At 39.7% G+C, this 22996-nt stretch overlaps 4 protein-coding genes and 1 long non-coding RNA gene across 8 annotated transcripts; all 5 read left to right on the top strand.

Annotated features, from left to right (window-relative positions):
• Positions 1-168: 168 nt before the first annotated feature.
• LOC140761515 (uncharacterized) lies at positions 169-3727 on the top strand. Of its 2 annotated transcripts, none has more exons than XM_073098882.1 (8): positions 169-441; positions 776-832; positions 1334-1529; positions 1934-2088; positions 2317-2460; positions 2541-2644; positions 2759-2906; positions 3398-3727. In XM_073098882.1, the coding sequence occupies exons 2-8, from the start codon at positions 785-787 to the stop codon at positions 3482-3484; spliced, it is 882 nt and encodes a 293-aa protein (XP_072954983.1). In that variant the 5' UTR covers positions 169-441; positions 776-784; the 3' UTR covers positions 3485-3727. The 2 variants fall into 2 exon arrangements, with proteins under 2 accessions (XP_072954983.1, XP_072954975.1); XM_073098874.1 differs by having other exon boundaries at positions 171-441; positions 3395-3727.
• Positions 3728-4559: 832 nt separating this feature from the next.
• LOC140761505 (probable F-box protein At4g22030) lies at positions 4560-5992 on the top strand. Its single transcript, XM_073098863.1, has one exon. It carries the CDS (start codon positions 4571-4573, stop codon positions 5798-5800), a length of 1230 nt encoding a protein of 409 aa, XP_072954964.1. The 5' UTR covers positions 4560-4570; the 3' UTR covers positions 5801-5992.
• A 288-nt stretch (positions 5993-6280) lies between these two features.
• Positions 6281-9926, top strand: LOC140761546 (uncharacterized). The gene is made up of 2 exons (XR_012104584.1): positions 6281-9490; positions 9572-9926. It is a non-coding gene; the product is annotated as an uncharacterized lncRNA (long non-coding RNA).
• Positions 9927-10404: 478 nt separating this feature from the next.
• LOC140761497 (pentatricopeptide repeat-containing protein At2g15690, mitochondrial-like) lies at positions 10405-13665 on the top strand. Its single transcript, XM_073098854.1, has 2 exons — positions 10405-11943; positions 13282-13665. The coding sequence occupies exon 1, from the start codon at positions 10487-10489 to the stop codon at positions 11900-11902; it is 1416 nt and encodes a 471-aa protein (XP_072954955.1). The 5' UTR covers positions 10405-10486; the 3' UTR covers positions 11903-11943; positions 13282-13665.
• A 3583-nt stretch (positions 13666-17248) lies between these two features.
• LOC140758837 (inactive protein kinase SELMODRAFT_444075-like) lies at positions 17249-22993 on the top strand. Of its 3 annotated transcripts, XM_073095187.1 has the most exons (10): positions 17249-18122; positions 18214-18586; positions 19035-19204; positions 19286-19380; positions 19591-20630; positions 21107-21267; positions 21852-21928; positions 22013-22160; positions 22336-22485; positions 22570-22993. In XM_073095187.1, the coding sequence occupies exons 2-10, from the start codon at positions 18400-18402 to the stop codon at positions 22795-22797; spliced, it is 2256 nt and encodes a 751-aa protein (XP_072951288.1). In that variant the 5' UTR covers positions 17249-18122; positions 18214-18399; the 3' UTR covers positions 22798-22993. The 3 variants fall into 3 exon arrangements, with proteins under 3 accessions (XP_072951288.1, XP_072951278.1, XP_072951299.1); XM_073095177.1 differs by having other exon boundaries at positions 17249-18586; XM_073095198.1 differs by having other exon boundaries at positions 17250-18586; positions 19050-19204.
• Positions 22994-22996: the final 3 nt, after the last annotated feature.

The following is a 22996-nucleotide window of genomic DNA, read 5'->3' on the forward strand; positions in this document are numbered from 1 at the left end:
TATAAAAAAATCCATACACTGACACATAGAAAACTGCTCTCTAGACAGTGTATTCCCGTAATAACAGCAACACGAATAAGAGAAAGAATAGGGTGTTAAATAAAAGTTTATTAAACGAACGCAGATAAAGCGACTTAAACGGGCGGAGAGGTGGGATCACCGTCGGATCTTTAATCACGATAGGGAAAAGACCTCTCCTAGTCGCCTCGTGTCCGCCGCCTCTCTCTCCCTGTTCCAATTCTAGGGTTTCTTTGTTCTCCTCAAAATCCCTATACAAAATTCTCGTTTTCACTCTCATCTCGAGATCGTTAGTCTCGAAATTCCCCAAATCCCAAATCCGTAGCTCTTAAGCGCGCCAAGATTGGTCAAACTTGCAAGAAGATTCCCCAGATCTCTTAGATCTCGAGCGTGCGGCACTTGTTCGAGCATCTGAGCTTAAAGGTATCATCTTTATGTTGTTTTTCCTTTTTCCCTTCCCCTTCTTAGCTTGATTTATCGTGCAGGGAATCTAGATGTGTGTGTTTGTTTTGTATTTACCTGAATAGTGATGTAGATATAACTATAGTTTCAGAAATGACAGATTTTCTCTTGCTTTCTCGTTGATCTCATCAATTTGACTCATGCTATGTAGCTGATTCATGTTTATCCTGAAGGGGCTGGATGATTATGGAGTGTAAAATTGTTTGATTTATTGTTTTTTTTTTCTGTATATGGTAGGATTTCGTTATAGGTACTCTCTGACTCCTTATTCTTGATTACACTACTGTGTGCGTAGGTGACCCAGATGGAAAAGTCATACTTTCAAGAGGAACGGCAACAACAAACTGAAGCGGTAAGATTGGCATATATCTTGGTTTGGTTTGATAATTTTTGGAATGATCTACGAGGATGATTCTTCTTTTAAAATTTTGGAAGAACTAAAGCTAGGATTTCTTTTATTTCTTGATCTCTAGACATAATCTTACATAAGTAGAGAGATTCCCCTGACAGTTGTTTTTGGATGTGGTCAAAGAGCTATCTTAAGGGCCATACCAACCTGAATTGGCTTCTATTGGTGGCCTAATCCATGCCCGGAATTGGTCTCTATTGGTGGTGTAATCCATGCTTATGCTTTCTTGATCTGCCAGTTCAAGATATCATTTATTATAGTTTCAGAACTTGAGTTTGCATAATTGATAATGACTTATAGTTTATTGTTCAATCTCTCTCTCTCTCTCTCTCTCTCTCTCTCTCTCTCTCTCTTGAAGCAATTCCTTAAGTTTGAAAGTCTCGTTTTGTTACACCGATCATTAATCACCATGTTGGACACTGAACTTCAATTTTGATGATCCAGGCTTATTCTAATTCCCTTGCCGAGGAATCTGGGGAAGATTTCCGTTTGCCAATTTATCACAGGCCTACAGAAAATCTTGATACAGATGATTTGGAGCAAGCATCCTTAGATACACAATTGACATCATCCAACATAGGGTTCAGGCTTCTACAAAAGATGGGATGGAAAGGCAAGGGCCTTGGCAAAAATGAGCAAGGTATGTTCTTATAGTAAGGAAATTTTTTTTGCTGATTGCCATTGACTCTAGTGCTCTTGTTCTTTCCCTAGCTATACTGTTAGAACTCTGTGTCAGTGTGACTCCTGTTTGATATGCATGAATATATGGCTCTGATAACTTTTTGACATACCCTAATGTCGATTGCAAGTACTTCTTTTGTGGTGCTTTGGATACCTTGGTTATTTGACAAATCACAGAATTGGTAAAATTGAGTTACTAATTCTCAGTTGAAGCTCATGTCTATGATATACTAATGCCCAATACTAATACTGGCATATCCGTTGTAAGGGGATCGTGTTATCCAGTTCTTTTGGTTATGCAAGCCAATTTCTCTACCAGATGGATATTGATTGTCGCGGACTTGTTTTGATGATAATATGCAGGAATAGTGGAGCCAATAAAAGCTGGTATTAGGGACCCAAAGTTGGGTGTTGGTAAACAAGAAGAAGATGATTTCTTTACTTCTGAAGAAAATGTGCAGAGGAAAAAGCTAGAGGTTGAACTAGAGGAGACTGAAGAAAATATGAAGAAGCGGGAGGTATGTAAACCTTGTTCAAATAGTACATTAGTTAGGTTCTTTGAAGTTGATGCTTGACGTTTGCAAAACCTACATCTAGTAGTAGGCAGCATATAGCATATATGCGTGTCTTTTGACGGGAATGATATCATAAGGGAGCATCAACTTTCGAGGGTCTTGAGAATTTCGTGCACTTTTTATTATCTGGTGGCTTCTACTGCCTGCTTCGTGCAAATCATGACAATCCAGGTCATAGCAGAGCGTGAGCAGAAAATCCAAACTGAGGTGAAGGAAATAAAGAAGGCGTTCTTTTGTAGTCTCTGCAACAAGCAATACAAGTTGGCAATGGAATTTGAAAGTCATTTGAGCTCATATGATCACAATCACAGAAAGGTAAATGTACCTTGTTTTTGTCGTATGCTATTCTTCTGAGGTGCTTTTTCGCAGTTGCTGATTTCATAATGATGGTGCAGAGATTTAAGGAAATGAGAGAAATGCATGGAAGTAGCAGCCGTGATGACAGGCAGAAACGGGAACAATTACGTCAAGAGAAAGAAATGGCTAAATTTGCCCTATTGTATCCTTATGAATTTTTTTAATATATGATAATTACAGTATTTTGAAAATAATATAGACTATGTTGAAAAGTAGAGTAACTAAATTCTTTTGAAGTTCCTTAATCCTGTTTCAGGGCAGATGCTCAAAAGAAACAACAACAAGAGCAAGAACAATCAGGTGTCTCAGCAGAGACCGCTGCACCTAAGAATACTCCGACACTTATTGATCAGGATCAGCGACAGGCATTGAAGTTTGGCTTTTCTAGACCTGGTCCCTCCAAGGTTTGCTACATAATGATCAAGAATAAATTTCTAGTCTAGATATAATGACAGTAAATGGTTTTACCTTTTGAATTTTGATAGTTTAATTTGATTGGACAGAATAATACTGGCTGAGAGAAATATGTTCTGCTTACCATGTCTAGATATCTGTTATATTGGGTTCTTGTAAACCATCTTAATTTTGGTGTCATTACTTTTGTATGTCATACTATTACATATTTTTATCTGCCAGTCATAATGTTTGTGTCTGCCCGTCAGTTCATAGCGGTGATATAAGTTGAAAAATTCAATTCGTAACTGTCAAAGGTTTATATGCATTTATGTAAACGGTGAGGGTATGAAGTATCGTGATGTTTACAGTTATGAAAATTCAATTCATAACTGTCAAATGTATGTTGCTGAATTAACAAATTGGGAATCTGTCTCTCTAATCTTGTTAGTGCAAACTTCTTTACTTCATTAATATTAGTGTTTCATTTTCTGCACAGAAGACTTCAACTGGCAGCATCAGCAAGAAGCCGAAAGTTGCTGCAAAAGTGTCATCAATCTTTGGCAATGATAGTGATGAGGAGTCGTAATCTTCATTCTTGAAGGCTATCAAAAGCCCATGTAGCTTTTACTACTGAGAAGTTTCTTTGGAACATTGTAACTACATACTTGTATATTGTTGGTTTCCTGGTGATTGCGTTATTTAACTGAACTGGTGCATAGATGTAACACTTAAACAGCGTATCTAACACGACTTTGTCCAATTTGTCCTTTCTATCTGCAAATGCAAATCTGCAGTATATTTATCAGAAAGCAGGACATTCTTGGATTCTTTTGGCTGGTTTGATTAGCTATGGTTTGACTCATAATGTTGTTCTGTGCCTTGAATACGTTCCATGTTTTGAAATGCCAGAGAATTTTTTCTTACTGTCTTCCCTGCTAAAATGCAAATCATGGTTACAAGTTTGGATTGAAGTGCGTATGTTTCAAGCAATAGCGGTGTAGTTGGATAGTCGTTGGTTTTCGTGATATGGTTGTCATGCGTGATATAATGCCTGCTTCAGTATTAATGTATTATTACTTTCCTTTTGCTTTGATGAGTTGACTAGGAAAGTGGCATCATGGAAGAAACAAGTTGATGGTAATAGTATAATAATGCTGGGCTTAGACTGGCTAGTTTAAACGAACGGTTGGCCAAGGGATTACAAAAATATCTGTATATTTCTAGCTCAACAGTCTCTTATAATATGTGCTTCAATGAGTTGTCCATGTGTTACTGTTTCATTTGATAGTCGCACTTAATGATGCACAGGTCTTAGAGTGAGTTAGAAGTTAGAACTACTTCAGTCTTCATATCATTCTTGGACCATCGATTCACAGCTTAATCTGAACACGACTTTCTGGGTACATTCAAAGTTGACCAAGTCTTCCTCAGCTTTATTTTCCTCCTCGGCTAACAAAAGGTTCATTTTCCCTGGGCTATGATCGAAAGCTTCCACTTCTCTCATTGCACAAGTATATACTTGCATACTTGACAACCTCCAGTGTGAACGACCTGGCACTAGTCATTAGTCAACGGAGGCGTGTAAGACGACTCAACTCACAATACAATACAAATAACCTCCAAGCGGAGACCTTCTCCCTTATACCAAAGATTGAGTTGCAGAACACTATCCATGGCATCGCTGAAAGCCTCCTCGTCGTACCTATCTATCCCAAGGCTCCGAGTCAGCCTCCTATTCTCTACTTATCCAGGAATAAGGCTTGCTTCTATCCCTATCCTATCAAGAAAGATCAAGATGGAGCTTCCTAGACATAGTACTCAAACACAAGTCATGAAGAGCAAACTGCATGCCACTTGCATGTCCCAGATCCACATCATTGCCGAGGCCGCCGCAGACCGCGCGGAAATGCACGCGATCATCGGCCAACAGAGGAACAACTGGAATCATCTCTTCCTCAACTGCATCAACTCCATCAGCCTGATGGCATCCATCATGGCCGGCATATCCGGTATTCCGATCCTAGAGGCGAAAGCCGACCTCCTAGCTTTCAAGTTCGCGGCGGCTCTCCTCTTCGCCGCTGCCACCGCGATGATGCTACTCGTCAACAAGATCCAGCCTTCGCAGCTCGCGGAAGAGCAACGGAGTGCGGCGAGATTGTTCAGGCAGCTCGAGAAGTCGATACACACAACTCTCGCGATCCGAGCCCCGATGGAGGCCGACGTGAAGGAGGCTATGGAGAGAGTACTAGCCCTCGACAGGGCGTACCCGCTTCCATTGCTTTCAGGAATGCTCGAGAAGTTTCCAGAGCGCGTCGAGCCGACCAAGTGGTGGCCGCGGTTGGGTCATAACAAAAGGCAACGAATATCAGGAGCGGGGAGGGAGAGGAACGGTTGGAGCAAAGAGTTGGAAGAAGAGATGAAGGGCGTTCTGAAAGTACTAAAGGAGAAAGACGAAGAGTTATATTTGAAGTCTGGTGAATTAGCTTTAAGGATCAACATAGTGTTAGCCTTCTTAGGGCCTTCTCTTGCTGGTTTATCTGCAGTTGGAGCTTGTTTGATCGGAACTACTAGTCTTTCTTCATTTGGGTCATGGCCAGTCTTTGTCGCGGTGATCGGAGGAGTTCTCGCGGCGGTGACGAACTCGTTGGAGCACGGCGGGCAAGTCGGTATGGTTTTCGAGCTCTTCCGCAACTGCGCCGGATTCTACCGGCAGCTGGAAGAGGCAATTGAGTTCAACTTGGAGGAAGATGTGGAGCAGAGAGAGAATGGAGAGTTGTTTGAGACTAAGATGGCATTGCAGCTTGGAAGGAGTGTTCCTGAGTTGAAGAGCTTTGCATCATCTGCCTCTTCTTTGCCTGGTAAAGGAGATGGTGATCCAGAGTACGCAGGAAAGCTGTTCTGATTTTATCATTAATTTCTAGTTTGAATTATGAAAATGATTTCTTATGTAATAATCTCTAGTATTTTTGAGTTGTAATCGACTTTCTTCTCTGTGAGTATATGGTTTGTAACAAACTAACCAAAAGGAGTAGGCTTTTAACTCATCTTGCAAGAAAGATCAATTAGCCTATGTCGCTTGAACTTTAAGAAGAAGAATAATATAAGGGAGTAGGTTTCTAAATTCTACCTAAATTTATCAGGAGAAGAGTTGATTTTGTTTAATATGCGTTTGACATTGCATGATCCAAAGTAAATAAAGTCTAGGTCAACCATTTAAGTTGTTGACTTCTATCTTTCATTATTTCATACAATCTGGTCAAAGTACGAAATTAAGCGGATCTGGGCACAGGTTATTACTATCCGACCATATCCGACCCGATAACGATCCTTATTTATTAGTCACATCCAATAAAGAGAGCTTTATTTGAACCCTAGCCCCGTCGATATGTTCGCAACGGCGATGGCAAGTATAGAAGGAACGAGTTCCGCGGCGAGCCCTCGGTTCAGAAAACTTGCGTGTTTCTCCTCCTCTAAACCTCTTCTAGTAGAAGATTGGTAATATTTTTCCATAGATCTTGATCGCAAGTAGAGATAATGTCGAAGCTTTAGCTGCATTCATCTATATGACTTGATATGTGAAGTTTTGTGATCATTTGGTAGAGTTTGGTAATGGATCGTTTGAAAGCAATAAAAAATATATGTTGATTTTAGGGAGCAAAATAGGCACGGACAATTTTATTTTGGGGAAATGCTTCAAATTCTACGCATAACATTCTATTAACCTGCATAGCAGGTGCACGGACATCTAATTTGATAGAAAGAAAAAACTAAATCATAATAATGTTATTGTCATATTAGATATCAGCCACATCAGTTTGGGTTAATGGAATGTTTCGAGAGAGTTGTTATTGTCATGTTAGGTCCGTAATAATTCTACGGATTTAAGAAGTTTTAGACCAAACTAATTTTGCTATAGCAGATACTTTTTGAAATGCTACAGTTTTAAACTTATTCTAAAATTACTGCACTTTCTGCCAGTTTAGTGCCATGTGAGCAATCGTTATCCAAGACAACTATTTTTAATGGATTTTTAATTTTTCAATATAATAGAATATTGCTGTTTTTTTATAAATAAATCACTCTCATGAAAAGGGATTTATATTACAAAGGAATATTTAGAAAATTTTGTGAATGGGAGATGGGATTTACCTATAAATTGCTTTTCGTGGGAGCAATTTATTTACAAAAAATAACGGTATTTTAGTTTGCTGGTAAATTGATAAATTCATTACGAATCGTTGTCTTAGATAGCGACTTTTCGCATAGCGTTGAGTTGACAGGAAGTGCAGTAGTTTTTTAATATGTTTCAACAATGTAATACTTCTATAAATATTCTTTTTGTAGTAGTAGTTTGGTTAAAAACTTATTTAGGAGTATGGACTTACATTTTGAAAATTTGAATGGATGTAGTTATAAGGACATAGATGCCCTACTTGCCTTTATCTATATACTTGACAATTTATTTTAAGAAATGCTACATATTTCATAGAAAATATCTTCTCAATCTATGCAGATGCGTTGACATCTAACGTGGCATGGGTAAAAGTATAATTTTGTTTAGTATTATTATTAATAACTATACAATTTATATTTTTGTCACTGTCATGTCAGATGTCAGCGCATCAGCATGGGTTGAGAAATATTTTGTAGCGTTGCGATAGATCTCTTTTATATTTTTTATGCATACGGTGGTTTTTTTTATTGTAGGTTCATACATCATTCACTTTGAGCTATCCTATTTGCATAAAGGCTCATCCGAATGACTAACATAACTATAGTTCATTAAGGTACATTTTGGTTGCAAAGTATCTTTCAACTGGTTGGGTGAGGTTGTTTTTGCTTATGAGGATGTGAAAGAGATATTCGCATCTAGTTTTTGGATGAATTTGCACTCTCACATCCAAACAAGTGGTAATAAACATCTAGCTCAAGTAGTTTTCTCTACAGGCTGTGTACCAACTAAAATGCATGTTATTGTTAGTAAGAGTTAGTAAGAGATAGAGGCTGAGCCTGAAATGTATGTAAGGCACTACCTCAAATAAGATGTCACTCTCATGTAGGGTTTCTTGATCGATCTTCCTCCAAGGTTCAATCCCAGTTTTGAGCCTGTACACACCATTTCTAATATGTTTTGGCAGTGCAATAAAATGTCACTCCTTGATTGATCAAGAAACTTGCAAACAGAGGAAAATGGTCAGAGAGAAAGAGAGCTGTAGAATGATTATTAGTCATTTTTATTAGACCATACACACTATGTGGGTGTCACGCGTCTGACGCCCTTGAGACATGCTTTAAGAGTTTTCCCCATGCATGATAAATAACTAATGGTTTTCAAATTAGCCCTTTTGTTTCATTTGCCTAACAACATTTCAGTCATAGATGGATGATAATCCTCATAAAGATTGCTGTTCTGCTTCCGGATGATGGTCTTATAGCTTTTCTAATAGTTTTAAGGTACAAGTTCCTTATTAGAGGCTTACAAGGAAATAAGTCTGCTATTTTGGTCGAATGGAATTATGAAGTGAGCCAGATGGTCAAATGGAATGGAATGTCTATTTTGTTATAACCTGCATTTAAAACAATGATAATATATAGATAATAATAAAGTTGGAGACAATTAGAGAGTTAATTTCGTAAAGGTAGAATTTTGATCTCCCTTTTTGTTTAAAAAGATACCTAATAGATGAAAATTTTAATATAATCCAAATCAGAAAAGATATAGTGTCGAATTAAATCTCTAATTATCTCTATTTTTATTATTATCTATGTTTTTAATTTTAAATGTGGGTTATTACAACTTTCATGAAGGTGAGACATCAATTTTGTAATTATCAGAAAGCTAGTTAGTTGTCAATGGTTGTGTCATTGTTTACCTGAACATAATTGGAGGCTTTTTAATTCAACTGGATCCAATTGTGGTCCAGTTGGCTTAATTAGGCTTATCTGTTGTCTAAATTGATGTAATTGTTTTTTTTTTAAGTTTTAAGTAGTCTCAGTTGATGAAAGTTTTATATAATTGGTCAGTTGGATTATCTAATTGGCTAATTGGGCTATAGTATGGGATTATCCGCAACTGACTCAATTATGACACTTGGGTTAATATATAGGCTTGGAATCAATTATGAGAGAATTTATAGATCTACTATTAGCTAGGTAGTTGCATAATTTTTCAGCATTTACTCAACCCTCGTGCAACCTTGTTTAAGATTTTGGTGGAGAGTTAGATACATGACAGAACTAGAAACCAAGAAAATAAAGAATTTGTTGACTTGCATTACAGGAGAGGGTTAAAATCAGGACAACTATTAAGGGAGCATATAAAGTAGGCTAGACAAGCACTCTGCACTAATTCGTATCACAGGAATCATTTCATCGGCAAGCCACCATTATTACTTATCTTGCTCTACTAGTCAACAAAGAGGATCTTAAGAAACTTAGTGGAACTAGCCTTTGTATCGGGTGTTATATTTGCTTCAGTATAAAGACGTGGGCCTCTGAAATCCCCTCAAGCAGGTACTTCCAGGTTTAGAATCACAGATAAAATTGTTGCTAGTTCTACAGGATGAACAGAAGAAGGCCTATGTGGTTGCTAGTAAGCAGAAATTTACTACATCATTTAAACATCTTTTGCAATTACTTGAATAATTTTCATACTTTCTAATCTTTTCCCCAGGAAAATCTTCAGGGCTGAAGGCAGAGGCTGAATACTTCCAGGGATTTGAGGTGATACCAGGAACCGACATTCTTTCATGATGTTGACAGAAATGGATCACATTCTCGATATGAGGATAAGAGCAATTAGCAAGTTTCCATTGGAGTGTTGAAACCATTTGTCTGATGATCATAGAAGCAAATGGCTGAAATTTAAAGCTTCTGATATGTATATGATTTGTGGATCTTATCATTATTAGAGTTTGATCATGCTGTATGGAAATGTGATTGCAATTATCCCATTCATTTGCTCCAAGCCAATTAGATCTGATGTATGCAAAACTCGGCGTGAATATTAGTGAAAATTGTCCATTTCACATTGTTCTTTTGTTGATGTATTAATTTGCATTTCTTTCAAGGGTGGCAATATGGCATGGGGATGGGGTTGTAACCTTTGTGCACTCTCACTCTATCTACTACGTTTGTTGCATATATATTTAGTGCTTGCGTGGCAGCTGGTTGATGGATAGATAGGATATCTTGGAGGTTTTTTTTTTTGTGGAAAATTATACCTTGGAGATTTGAAGTAAATAATTCTCTAGTTTTATATTACTTGTTAAATATAAAGTTACTAATATCTTATCAAGCTTTAATTAATATACTAAGTTATTTAAGAATATCTTATCAAGCTTTAATTAATATACTAAGTTATTTAATTTAAGCTTGAAGTCTTTTGTATTGTTGCTGAGATAGTTACACGTGGAAGATAATATTTGTGATTAGTTGGAAAAAGAAAAACTACAAAACCCGAAATAAAAGCATATTACTATGAGATAGAGATGGACCGCTGTGATTCAAGTATAACACCGCTATATATCTCCGATAAACCCTATCCTAAATCCGATCCAAATCCTAGGGTTTCTCCTTTCTTCGAGCCATGGCATCCTCCTTCGCCGTGATCCATCGCACCTCCATGTTCGCCCTTACCCTCTCCAAGGTACGCCTCCTCTCCGCTTCCCATCTCCTCCTTCCCAAAACCTTAAATATCCCATCTTTCCCTTCTGGGGCACCTCGTCTCCTCTCGACCGCCACCAACAGCTTCCACCGCCAGGATTCGCCGCCGAGGCCTCCTCCTTCCTATCCCCAATCCCGCGGAAATCCTAGCAACTGGGGCCCACAGACCCACCAACGTCCTCCGTTGAACACGCCTGCACCGGCGCCGGCTCCGGCTCCGGCAGGACCTCCTCCTGGTCCAGTCGACCTCATGGCCCTCTGCCGTGAGGGCAAGGTCAAGGAGGCCGTCGAGTTCTTAAACCAAGGCGTCCGCCCCGATCCACCAACCTTCTTCGCCCTTGTTTCCGCATGCTCCAATCCAAAGCTCCTCGAGGAGCTCAAAAAGATCCACGATTTCTTCCTCCGGTCCCCGTTCCGTGCTGACCTCCAGATTAATAATAAGTTCTTGGAGATGTACGGCAAGTGCAACAGCATGGTTGATGCCCGCCGCACGTTCGATCATATGCCTGACCGAAATATGGATTCCTGGCATTTGATGATTGAGGGGTATGCGAATAACAACTTGGGAGATGAAGGGTTGCAACTTTTTGAGCAGATGAAGAATGTGGGGATCCGGCCTGATGCTGGAACTTTTCTGTTGGTTTTATCTTCTTGTGCCAGTGCAGAGGCCATTGAGGAGGGATTCATCCAATTTGATTCTATGTTTAAGGATTATGGGATTGCTCCTGGGATTGAGCATTATATTGGGATGCTAGAAGTGCTGGGAAAGTCAGGGCACCTTAATGAGGCAATGGAGTTCATTGAGAAGTTGTCATTTGAACCGCCTGCTGCTATGTGGGAGTCGATGAGGAACTTAGCTCGGGCACAGGGTGATGTTGATCTCGAAGACCAGGTCGAGGAAATCTTGGTCTCCATTGATCCATCTAAAGCTGTTGCAAACAAGATTCCAACACCACCGCCCAAGAGGCGGTTGGGCATCAACATGCTTGATGGGAGGAACAAGTTGGGGGAGTACAGATTACCCCCAAAGATTGAGAAGAAGGTTGTGAAGGAGCAAGGATATGTGCCAGATACAAGATATGTGCTTCATGACATTGATCAGGAGGCAAAGGAGCAGGCTTTGCTATATCACAGTGAGCGGCTGGCAATTGCTTATGGCCTTATCAGTACCCCAGCAAGGACACCCCTTCGGATCATCAAGAACCTCAGGATATGCGGTGATTGCCACAATGCAATCAAGATCATGTCGAAGATTGTTGGGAGAGAGCTGATTGTTAGGGATAACAAGCGGTTCCATCACTTTAAGGACGGGAAGTGCTCTTGTGGAGACTATTGGTGAAGTTCTACAAATGATTTATATGATTATATCCTTTGGATAGAGTATGTTACTGCAACCTTTTTGTTTTACTTCACCAACATAATGTAAAAATGCATGGCGACATTTATTGTGGTGGAACTGTATGTCCATATCTGAAGATATGTTTCTGTTGTGGTGTCCGCTTGACTGGTTGTAGACTTTACTGGTTGTAGACTTTATTAGAAGTAAAATTCTACTTTGATATCAAATATGGAAGTCTCAACTCTTTGAGTCATATAATTCCTTTAGCTTTCTTTGTGATATATGACATTAATAATTTTCCTTTAATATGTTAATTCTGGAGTAATTAATTGTTTGTTGATTCATACAGTCTTATCGATCCGCTGTTTCTGTAAATTAGTGCAAGCTACTTCATCAGCTCTTATAGATGCATGCCAGTTGCATTTCAAGTACCATTCTTGGTTGAAATGCTCCATTGATGTCAGTAGTGAGTAGTGGAGCTACTGGAGCATGATACCATGGAGAATAATACCATCTTTTGTATTAAAATGTTTTTAACTGACTGTCATGCTTTTGTTCCTTCGTTCTTTTTTCGTATTGTTTAGTTAAGAGAACAAGGGGTAGTAAAGACATAATTGTATTGTGTGCTACAAATGTTGTAAGTACAGAAACACCAATACAAAAGAGCCATTAGAGACCAGAGTGGGATGTGATAGATCTGATCAAACTTATGGATTGTGTAATATGGCTTAAATTTGAAGATGTGATTATTTGTAGACACTATAGGAGCTAGAAGACTATCAACTCTTTCCTAGATTGTCTAGTTATAGGGGGTAATCCTTCTCACATAGGAATTGCACCACTAACATGATGTTCGGCTGTCATGTAGTTGAGCTGCATATGCCATTTTGCGTATCTGATGTAGCCACATAATCATTGTTGTGGGCTTGCGGCAGCCAAGCTGAATAAGTGAGTCAGGTGTGTGGGCTCAGACTGTGGGTATTGGGTGACGGACTGGGATGTAGAGATAAATGGTTATATAATTGCATATTTGCATGCATTATCTGCTTTTGGCTTAGACCTTGAGTGGTTATATTTTAATATATGTTATTGCCTATTTGTTTTATTCATATTTGGATTGCTCATTCAAGTAAATTCAATGTATTGAACTACACATGAACAAAACATTCTCCATCACTCCTTTTGGATGTCTAATTAGAAGAGGGAGTGAAGAGGGATGTGGCCTCTCAATGAGTGTCTCATATCCACAAAGTATGGCACAACTATTAAACTAGGATGGGTAACTTTATTGTACATTAGAACTATTAAAAGTTGCTTATCACACCCTTGGACTCATATGGAAGTATATTTGATTTCAGCAAGTTGAATTTGTTTTTCAGGGTTCGGATGCTTGCAGTCGTGTTCATGCAGACTGATGACCATCTCTGATGAAAAATGCAGTCTCAGATAATATTAGAAACAATCTGGATCTATACATGAACAAATGATGAGTTAAAATGCCATGAAGTGATTGCATTGATATCAAAGAATATGGATTCTCTTGAGGCAAGATAAATCCTGTTGTCAATGCGCACCCTGCAATGAGTAATTCAGAGGCATTATTAGATTGCTGTATAAGTCTGGGAAAGGACATAATTATTATAGCTGTTTGTCAAATATATATATATATATATGTTCAAGCCAGCCAAGGTTCATGAATTTTTGTAATGTCCATGCCCATTTGTTACCATGGTGATTTTTCTCCAAAATGGTTCACTCAAAATAAATCAATTTTCTTTTTCTTAACTTTCCTTGTCGCCATTGGAACAATTATTTCCACAGTTGAAATGCTGGTCTAAAGCTGATTGGCCTGGATGATGTTTTGGGTTGTAATACTTCTAACATTATTGCATGAAATTACTGAAATAGTATCTCTGCTCTTGTTTTCTCCAAATGATCTAGATTGTCTCCCACTGTTTAGGCGTTTGGATCTTCTCTGCGCTAATCCTTTATTATCAGCTACTTTGTGGCTTCAAGTCTCTGCATGCAGTTGTTACAGTTGAGTCCTTCTGAGACAGTGTCAGTGTGCATAAATCTACAGAAACCTCTAAACATCCATGATTATTCTTTAGAGAACATCACAATGTCCTCCAATAACAATGGTGCTCATCCCAAAAGAACACGAAGCAATCCATCTTAACATGTGATGCTGATTGCTGAACAGAGATTGCCCAGTTGATCTGCTAGATTTTGGTGGCTGGCCAGAACTGTATGCAGATGCTCGTCTCGTTGTCTTACTTGACAAAAAGGCAAGTAAATAGGTCACAAATTAAAGTCTCCAAAAAGTGAATCTTTCAGCAGTCGGAAGGCATGATCCTGCATTTAGAGGGTAGATTGCTCTGAGGAAGGGGACACACAAGCTTCTGTTTGCCTTGAAAACCTCCAATTTCGCTGCACAAACCCATCATAGACTCCATATCCCTCAATAAGATTTACTTAGAGACGTTCGTAAAACTTCAGTTCATGCCAGGTATACTTGCATTACTCGACTATCTCATTTCATGGATTTATGGCTTCCCTTGGCGAATCTATTGTTCGTTTTCTGATCCCCCCCTTATTCAATGCCAACTTCAACTGGAGGCATCTTTGCACGTGGCGTTCATTTGGCAGTACAGCAGCCAACTTGCCGCTGGTTGATTGAGGAAACACGGGGGACACATGTTGCTGCCCTGCTTCTCCTGCATCCATTGCTTTCCCTCTATGCCAAGATTAAATTTTGAGTTCGATTTTAAATTTGAGTTTGAGTTCATATCCCTTCTGCTCCTCCTCCTATGGTCGGGCAGTTCTGCTGATGAGGGCCCCCTCAATTAAATTTGGTAGGTGACAGGCTTGTCACGTACTGCAGATGAGACTTGTAGTAGTAACTCAAACCATCTGCAGTAAATTTTGGCACACAGCGGTGGGCATTTAAAGGTGTCAACTTGGCATCTTCTCTAAATGTGAATGCTTATACCAGCACCAACTGTTTATTGCAGTACATCTTCACGTCACTTTTTCTTTTATATCAGTCGTTTGCCATTTTTGTTGTTAGAAATCAAGCATGTTTGCAAAGATTTTTGACATCTGACGCTTGTCAAATTGTGGCAAGTTGATCACTCCCAGGACAAAAGTAAAGCCAAAACTAGTAAAGAAAAAGCCATCTGATAACATTCAAATCTCAGGGGAGGGGAGAGGGAGAGGGAGGAGGGAGAGTGGTGGACCAGAGATATCTTTCTTGGATAAGTGTCAAGCAATCAGGATTTTTGACGACCTGAAAGCATCTTTCTTGAACTACGAATCACACACTTTAGCCTCACGAATTACGACCCTTATCATTTGAACCCCACTTGGCTTCTCGGGACAGTCGATACCGGCGCCAAGGAAGGAGGCATCTTGGATGCATTTCCCTGACCGTAATGAGCCAATCATTCATGCAGAGATGATGTTCTTTTCTTTAATATATATAGTTAGATTTGCTGAGGGAGAGGAGATTATCGAGCATTACGTGCGAGAAAGTAGACTAAGTAATTATAGGGATTAGTATATAATGTTATACAGGGCAGTCGGACTAACTTTAGTGCAACTGCTATTGTACCAAAATCCCACCCACAAAAACAAAAAGACCAGCACCCGAGACACGTGCATGAAGTGTTCTGCCGTAACTACTAATCAGACTTGCTTAGGTGGAGAAGAAGACAAATCCAGGGCTTCGGACGAGCATGCCAACGAGGACTCATTAATTCCCAACTCCCACCCACCTAACAAACGTTTTCACGTAACCCCCATTAATTAACTAAATAATTGCCCAATAAGGTCTTATTAAATATACGGCCGCTTCTAGTAATTTAACACTGGCTCTCATTAATTATGAATTGCGATGCACGGAAGAGGGACTAATCCCATCTATTATAAGATCACAACGAAACCCATTCTTTATTCTTGTTTATTTTTTTATTAGAACCTTCCGATCCTTGACCCGATCCGCGAGTGACGCCAACCACAGGATAACGCCGTAATCCGCCGTTCGAATTGACGTGCAATTATGATGACGGGGAGGTAACGGCGGCGGCTGGGGCCCATCCGTCCGCGGACCCCCCCCCCCTCCCACCACCCCCACCACGTGGGTTCGAGATGCAGAATTGCCCTCGTCTTGTCGAGTCGAGTTATTTACGAACGTAGCCTCAAAGTTACGACGTTTGCGACTTGCGAGGCCATGTGCGCGGGAATTAATGGGTGCGCAAGCGAACGTGACGGGAAACGCGAATCTCGTAAGAAGGCAATGAGTTTCCTTTTCTCTTGTCGTAATAAGGTGCCAACCAAATTTATGAAGAGGAGGTAGGTGCCATTAATTTTGCAAACCTAAAATGTTAAAAGGAAAAAGTTACATTAAAAATTCTACACTGTACGGATTTAAGAGTTATGGAATATAACAGATATGATATAGTCCTTCATCAGATTCACCGTTGCTATTCTCATTAATACATTTAAGATATTTATAGATCCTGGTTGAAGATATCATTAATACATACTGCTCTCTCTTTTTATTAAAAAAGAAAAACAAATCTTTTTGGTTTAAATGTCCGTTTCCCACACAGGCAGCCGCGTTTCCCGGAATTGTGATTATGAATTGCCTGCCCAAGTGCAGCCGCAGGTGACACGCAAACCGCGGTCTGAAGAGACGTACGAGCAATGGAGTACGTGTCAGGCTCTTGAGACCCAAAAAACGAAACTGACGGCTCTGATCCATGCTATCCTCTGTTCACGTGATTCAGATATCGAATCTGGACTACCGGTCTCCACCGTCCGATCTGAAAAGCCGAACAAGATTTCATAATGAGATGAAGCTGTATTACGACGTGTACCGGTGTACGTCATCTCTGGGCCGTCTGATCAGTGAGCATGACAAATCTGAAATCTGGCCTTAAGTGTGAACAGGACACCGGATTACTCCGGTCAAGTGGACACAATAACAACGCCAATCTGGAGGTTGTACCAAATGGACGTGAAAAATTTACTCAAGCGAAATTTCATTTCACACCCGGTAATTTCCCTTCCCTGAAATTGTTTTATAGAAACCCAATTATTAGTCTGACGAACAGCCTCTAACCTTAACCCTGCTCAGCTTAAAGCAACTTTGTCCTCAAATAATGCTCCATTTCTTTGTAAATAATGAAAAGGTAGGGTTCAAACGGAATAAATCAATAAAACAGGGTGAGAGAGGGAAATTTTCGTAACAACTCAAACGGCTGTGACTGATCCAGTTGTGCCGTTAAATATGGACCAGGGCGCTTTCGTAATAACGATAGACGTGGAGGGGTGCTGCTTTTGGAGGAGTACTGTTCGACGGCGATCCGCGGTATTATAGCTAATGGAGTAACGAAGGGAGAGAGTTCTTTTGTTGGGGGGAATTAGTGAGATCTCCATTTCCATTTGAAGATGATTAAGGTTAGAGTTTCTATATAGTTTTCCTGATCTGGAGGAAGGATCAAGCGCCGGTGATCTTCATTTGGAAGTCCTCGAGTTCGCGCCTTTTCTGCTCTTCTTCCTGGTCTTGGATCGATTTCAAATGGTACTCTTCTGAGGTAGTATTTGGATGCGTGGAGTGGTGTTTCTTAGCTCGGATTTGAGTATACCACCGGTCTTTTGGGTGCGTGAAGTAGAAAATTTTTGATTTTGTAAAGCTATCTGGGAGTTATCCAAGGAAGAAATCTTGAAGTTCTCCATCCTTGGTTCGATTTTAGCTTTGCTCGAGTTCTCTTATCAATTCGGTGAGCTGGTCGAAGGCCGATTTGGAGGTCAACTAAGCTTCTTACCGGTGGTTTAACTGCTTTTGGTTTCAAAATTTTCTAGGGTTCTATTTTGAAATCCTCTCATAACTTCCAAGGGCCCAAGGAGCTTGTTACTGTAGAAGCTGACCTGGTGCATTACTTTTCTTCTCCGTCGTTTTCCATCAACAGTGGTGGTACATTCACGAGAACAGTGCATCTGTTTGCTTGAATTATCTGTTAGCTGCTTTTACCTTTTCTACTATCAAACTGCATCACAAAGTTACAGCTTGGACATTTTTATTGGACTATAGCGTTTGATCGGGGTAAGAAAAAGAGGTATCTTCTTCACCATTTCAGCTACCAAACCGAGCGCCTGGGCTGGAGACAGTACAAGAAATAAGAAATGAAAGAAACTTCGAGGATATTAAATTTAGGTTGGTTGGAGTAAATGAGTTCTACTAACATCTGAGCAGTTTGAAAGCGTCTTTCTTCTACCATGATTGCTACAAATAGTGATTGCAACAGGTAGTTTTTGATTCCGATGTCGGTTTGCACGTCTGCCTGGAAACATTAGCAATTGCAGTGATGAGGAGTTTTGTCTCGCCTTGGTTCTCAACTTTCTTCTACTGCTGGGCTTCATCGTTCTCTTGTTTTGACTGCTTCGAAGTAGTTTAATTGAGGGGGGTATTTGGTCGGATCTTGAAGGGCGAGATGAGTTCTACTCAGAAGCAGAAGAAGGGGGAGGTAGACAAGGCCGGTGATCCCACCGAGAAGGTCGTGGTCGCAATTAAGGCTTCTAAAGAGATCCCGAAGACCGCCCTCGTGTGGGCTTTAACTCATGTTGTTCAACCTGGCGATTGCATCACACTTCTGGTTGTCGTTCTTCCACAGAGTTCTGGTATCATTTCTCAAAGTTCTCCATTTTTTTTTTTGGTTATAATTTACTCGGGTTTCTGTCGGTTTTTCTTAACTCCGCTTCTCTTGTGTTCTATTTTTCATGTTCAGGCCATAAATTGCTTGATGAATACTTAACATTATCTGTGTAACTTTTCTATTATTCTCTAGGTTGGTAGTTTCTGAGTTTGTCTTTGACTATGTCTAGGGTGTTACTAGAAACTAGGTTCTTGAGGCTTGAGCCTGCCGTGGAATTTCAATTTTGGAGCAGCTAACTAATTACATAGCATAGACGAGCACGAGTTTTCTCTTATCTTAAAATTGGAAATGCATGATGTGTCTTTCCATCATATCTTCTGGACCTCATTTTTAAGATTCTTTGTAATTTCTTTCTGTTCTTGATCTTTTATTGTCCTATTAGTCATCACATTAATGACCTATAACCTTATTAGGCTTTCATATTTCAGGTAGAAGATTATGGGGATTTCCAAGATTTTCAGGAGACTGTGCAAGTGGTCACAGGAGATCGCATTCTGGTACTATTTTGGAGCAGAAATCTGATATTACAGAATCATGTTCTCAGATGATGCTTCTACTTCATGATGTGTATGACCCTAATAAGGTTCGTGAATTATTGTTGCCTTTTGTCCTGCTTGATTTTCTTATTTGACTTGCAAATCAATTTCTTCCAACTGTCTTGTAGATCAATGTAAAGATAAAGATTGTTTCTGGATCACCTTGTGGTGCAGTGGCTGCTGAATCCAAGCGTTCTCAAGCAAACTGGGTTGTGTTGGACAAGTAATTGTTAACTTCTGACATTCTGTTCTGAAAGACTGAAATATTTTCTTTCTGAAATACTAAGATAACTTGTGCTGTTCATATTTTCTTAGTAGTTTCAGCTTTTCCTTTTTATTTTTAATCCATATTTTATTTTCAAAGTGGATGGCTCCTTGTATTTTTCTTATTTGCTTCAACTTCTTGAGAGAGGTCTGTCTTACTTATGTACAGGGATCTGAAACATGAGGAGAAGCGATGCATGGAAGAGCTACAATGCAACATTGTTGTCATGAAGCGTTCTCAACCAAAAGTTCTTCGCTTAAACCTGGTTGGGTCTCCCGAAAAAGAGTCCCGATTGCCCTGTCCATTAACGGCTGAGTTGGATAAGTCAATAGGTAAAATGTCAAAGGATACCAGAGAACCTCGGAAGTCCATTCGAGGGCCAGCAGTAACGCCATCTAGTAGCCCAGAAATAGAGACACCTTTCACTGGTACAGAAGCTGGAACATCCTCTGTCTCAAGTTCAGATCCTGGAACTTCACCTTTTTGTGCTTCTGAAATGAATGGATGCATTACGAAAAATGTGCCAGAAAGTAAGGATGAACTACAAAATTTAAATATAAATAGCTCAGATTCTGATAGTGAAAGTTTCAGCCCTCCGGCAACCTTAGATTTTCAGCCTTGGATGGCAGAGATCCTTTGTGGTGGATGCTCATCCTCAAAACGGGTCCCCAAAGTTTCGCAAGTACAAGATAGTAATATCTGTATCCCAACTTCCAAAGCTTTGGTGGAGAAGTTTTCTAAACTTGATCGGGAGGCTGGAATTGGTACTTTGAGCAGCAGATCAGACATAAACTTCAGAGGAAATGTTAGAGAAGCTGTGTCATTATCTAGAAATGCACCTCCTGGGCCACCTCCTTTATGTTCAATATGTCAACATAAAGCACCTGTGTTTGGAAAACCTCCGAGGTGGTTCAGCTACTCTGAACTGGAACTTGCTACTGGTGGCTTCTCAAAAGCAAATTTCTTGGCTGAAGGGGGATTTGGATCTGTTCATAGAGGTGTTCTGCCAGATGGTCAGGCAATTGCTGTCAAGCAACACAAACTTGCTAGTTCCCAGGGTGATCACGAGTTCTGCTCAGAGGTAGAAGTTCTGAGCTGCGCACAACATCGTAATGTCGTAATGCTGATAGGATTTTGTGTTGAGGATAATAGGAGATTGCTGGTTTATGAATATATCTGCAATGGATCATTGGATTCTCATCTTTATGGTAAGTAATTTTTTACTGTTCATGTGTTATATGCCTTGTTCAGGTTCTCATAAGCCAGATAAATGAAAATGGTTGATCCTACAGATGCTGAAGGAGCGCTCATGGGGTGATATCATGATCAGCTTTCTTCTTAGGACATCATAGTATAATAATCCCTTTTTATTACCATTTCTTTAATAATAGTTCGTTTTTGGAGTTTAATTGTCATGTCAATTGGCCAGTTATAAAAAATTATGTTTTTTCACTAGTCTTTTGGATGTAGTATATCGCGAATGTGGCTAATAGGCTGATTGTTAGACACAATGATACTCTTGGAGGAGTCTGCACAATAGAAGTGCCTGGATGGAGCACTCCAGTGCCTTCCATCAGCCTGCTGATGTCTGAATCGCCAAATTGTTTATAGTTTAAATCAGAACCTTTCTCCTGAGGGTCGTCTCTAAGATCATTATTGTTTTGTGATATTGGATGTTTTGTAGGTCGTAATAGAGAACCATTGGAGTGGTCCGCAAGACAAAAGATTGCCGTTGGAGCTGCTCGAGGATTGCGATACCTTCATGAAGAGTGCAGAGTGGGTTGCATAGTTCATCGTGATATGAGGCCAAACAACATTCTTGTCACACATGATTTTGAACCACTGGTATGACCCTCTGCTCCTCTTTTGGATTTTATGGCGGTGTAGCTAGATTTTGTTTATTCTTTTGTACAATATTTTTTGAGGGATGTTGGATGGTCATTTCTGGAGCATGATAAAAACTTTCAAATCAAGTCTGGATATACACACTTATTTCTCTGTCCCAACCTTCTTGCCCTTTCAGCAGTTTTGGTTTCTTGAGTTAGCTAGGCCAGCGGTCTATTTTTTTACTGTAGGATTTGCTTTCTATTCTTGGAGGGCTTTTCTTTCTGCAAGATTAGCTTAATTAAATCTACTCCGTGTTGATCTCATTATGCCACATTCATGTTGATGATTTGTTAGAATATATCTTGTTCACTTTATTTCAACGACATTTTTCTAAAACATTCATCAATGGACAGGACAGTATAAAAATTGAGATATTTTCTTGAAGCGGCATTTGCACACGTTTGCATGAACAGCTGCACAAACTTATGGTTCTCATTAAAAATCATTAATCAAACAAAAGTTCCATTTGCATCTTGATTTTGAAGCAGTGGTTGAACTGCAAATTCTTATGCAATCTGACCTGTATCATTTGTTTTCCCAAGGTCGGAGATTTTGGCTTGGCTAGGTGGCAGCCCGATGGAGACATGGGAGTGGAAACTAGAGTAATCGGCACTTTTGGGTAAATGTTAAGATGAAACATGAAATATGCATCTATCTTTTATGGGAGGAAATGGAGTAATCTAATTTGTCAACTGATTCACAGGTATCTGGCCCCAGAATATGCTCAGAGTGGGCAAATAACAGAAAAGGCTGATGTCTATTCCTTTGGAGTGGTACTTGTGGAACTAGTCACTGGACGGAAGGCCATCGATATTAACCGACCAAAGGGTCAACAGTGCCTCACAGAGTGGGTAAGTTGATATGTTTTGTATGAGACAAACGAAATTCTGAGAAAATAAATTTATCCACCTCATCTACTCAAATCTCAGTTATTATATGTTGGTGAACTACCTCTCTATCTAACGATTACCAATAATGAAGAAGAGAATAATGTTTTGGTTTTGCATGTTCTGTTAATTGCAACAGGCTCGTCCTTTACTGGAAGAATATGCAATTGATGAGCTCATAGATCCACGTCTGGGAACCTCTTACTGTGAACACGAGGTCTACTGTATGTTGCATGCAGCGTTGTTGTGCATCAGACGCGATCCACATGCAAGGCCTCGAATGTCTCAGGTAAGTCTGAAGAATATTCATCGATAACATTTGATGATTGTTCTCTGCTAAAGTGCTGATATTGTTGTGGAATTATCTACCAAGGTTCTGCGCATATTGGAGGGCGACATGGTCATGGAATCTGGCTGCGCTTCTACACCTAATTATGAAACCGGAAATAGGAGTAGAAGAATTCTGCCAGACCAGCAGCATCATCGAGAGTATAGTGGTCCTGTGAGACAGGAGGCTCCAAATGCACTTAAGGCGGGATCTTATGAGGCTATAAGAGCAACTTGGGATCGAGAGAAGGAGAACCTCATGCGCAGATGTTGAAGATTCTCTTAAAGAGCATGTTATTCTCATAGACATGCGGAATTCAATGTGTATTCTTTCTCCAGTCTTCCTCTGTTCTTTTCCTTGTCTATCTCCTGTTATTCTCTCTTTTGTAACGCATCTTTTAGCAATCATGTTGCCGTTACATGGTTACGTACGTTCTAATTTATAGAAGAAATGTCATAATTATCATCAATTT

This window comes from Typha angustifolia, chromosome 1 (genome assembly GCF_048772165.1).
Source record: "Typha angustifolia cultivar Huaian chromosome 1, ASM4877216v1, whole genome shotgun sequence".
In the NCBI taxonomy this organism is placed as follows: Eukaryota; Viridiplantae; Streptophyta; class Magnoliopsida; order Poales; family Typhaceae; genus Typha; species Typha angustifolia.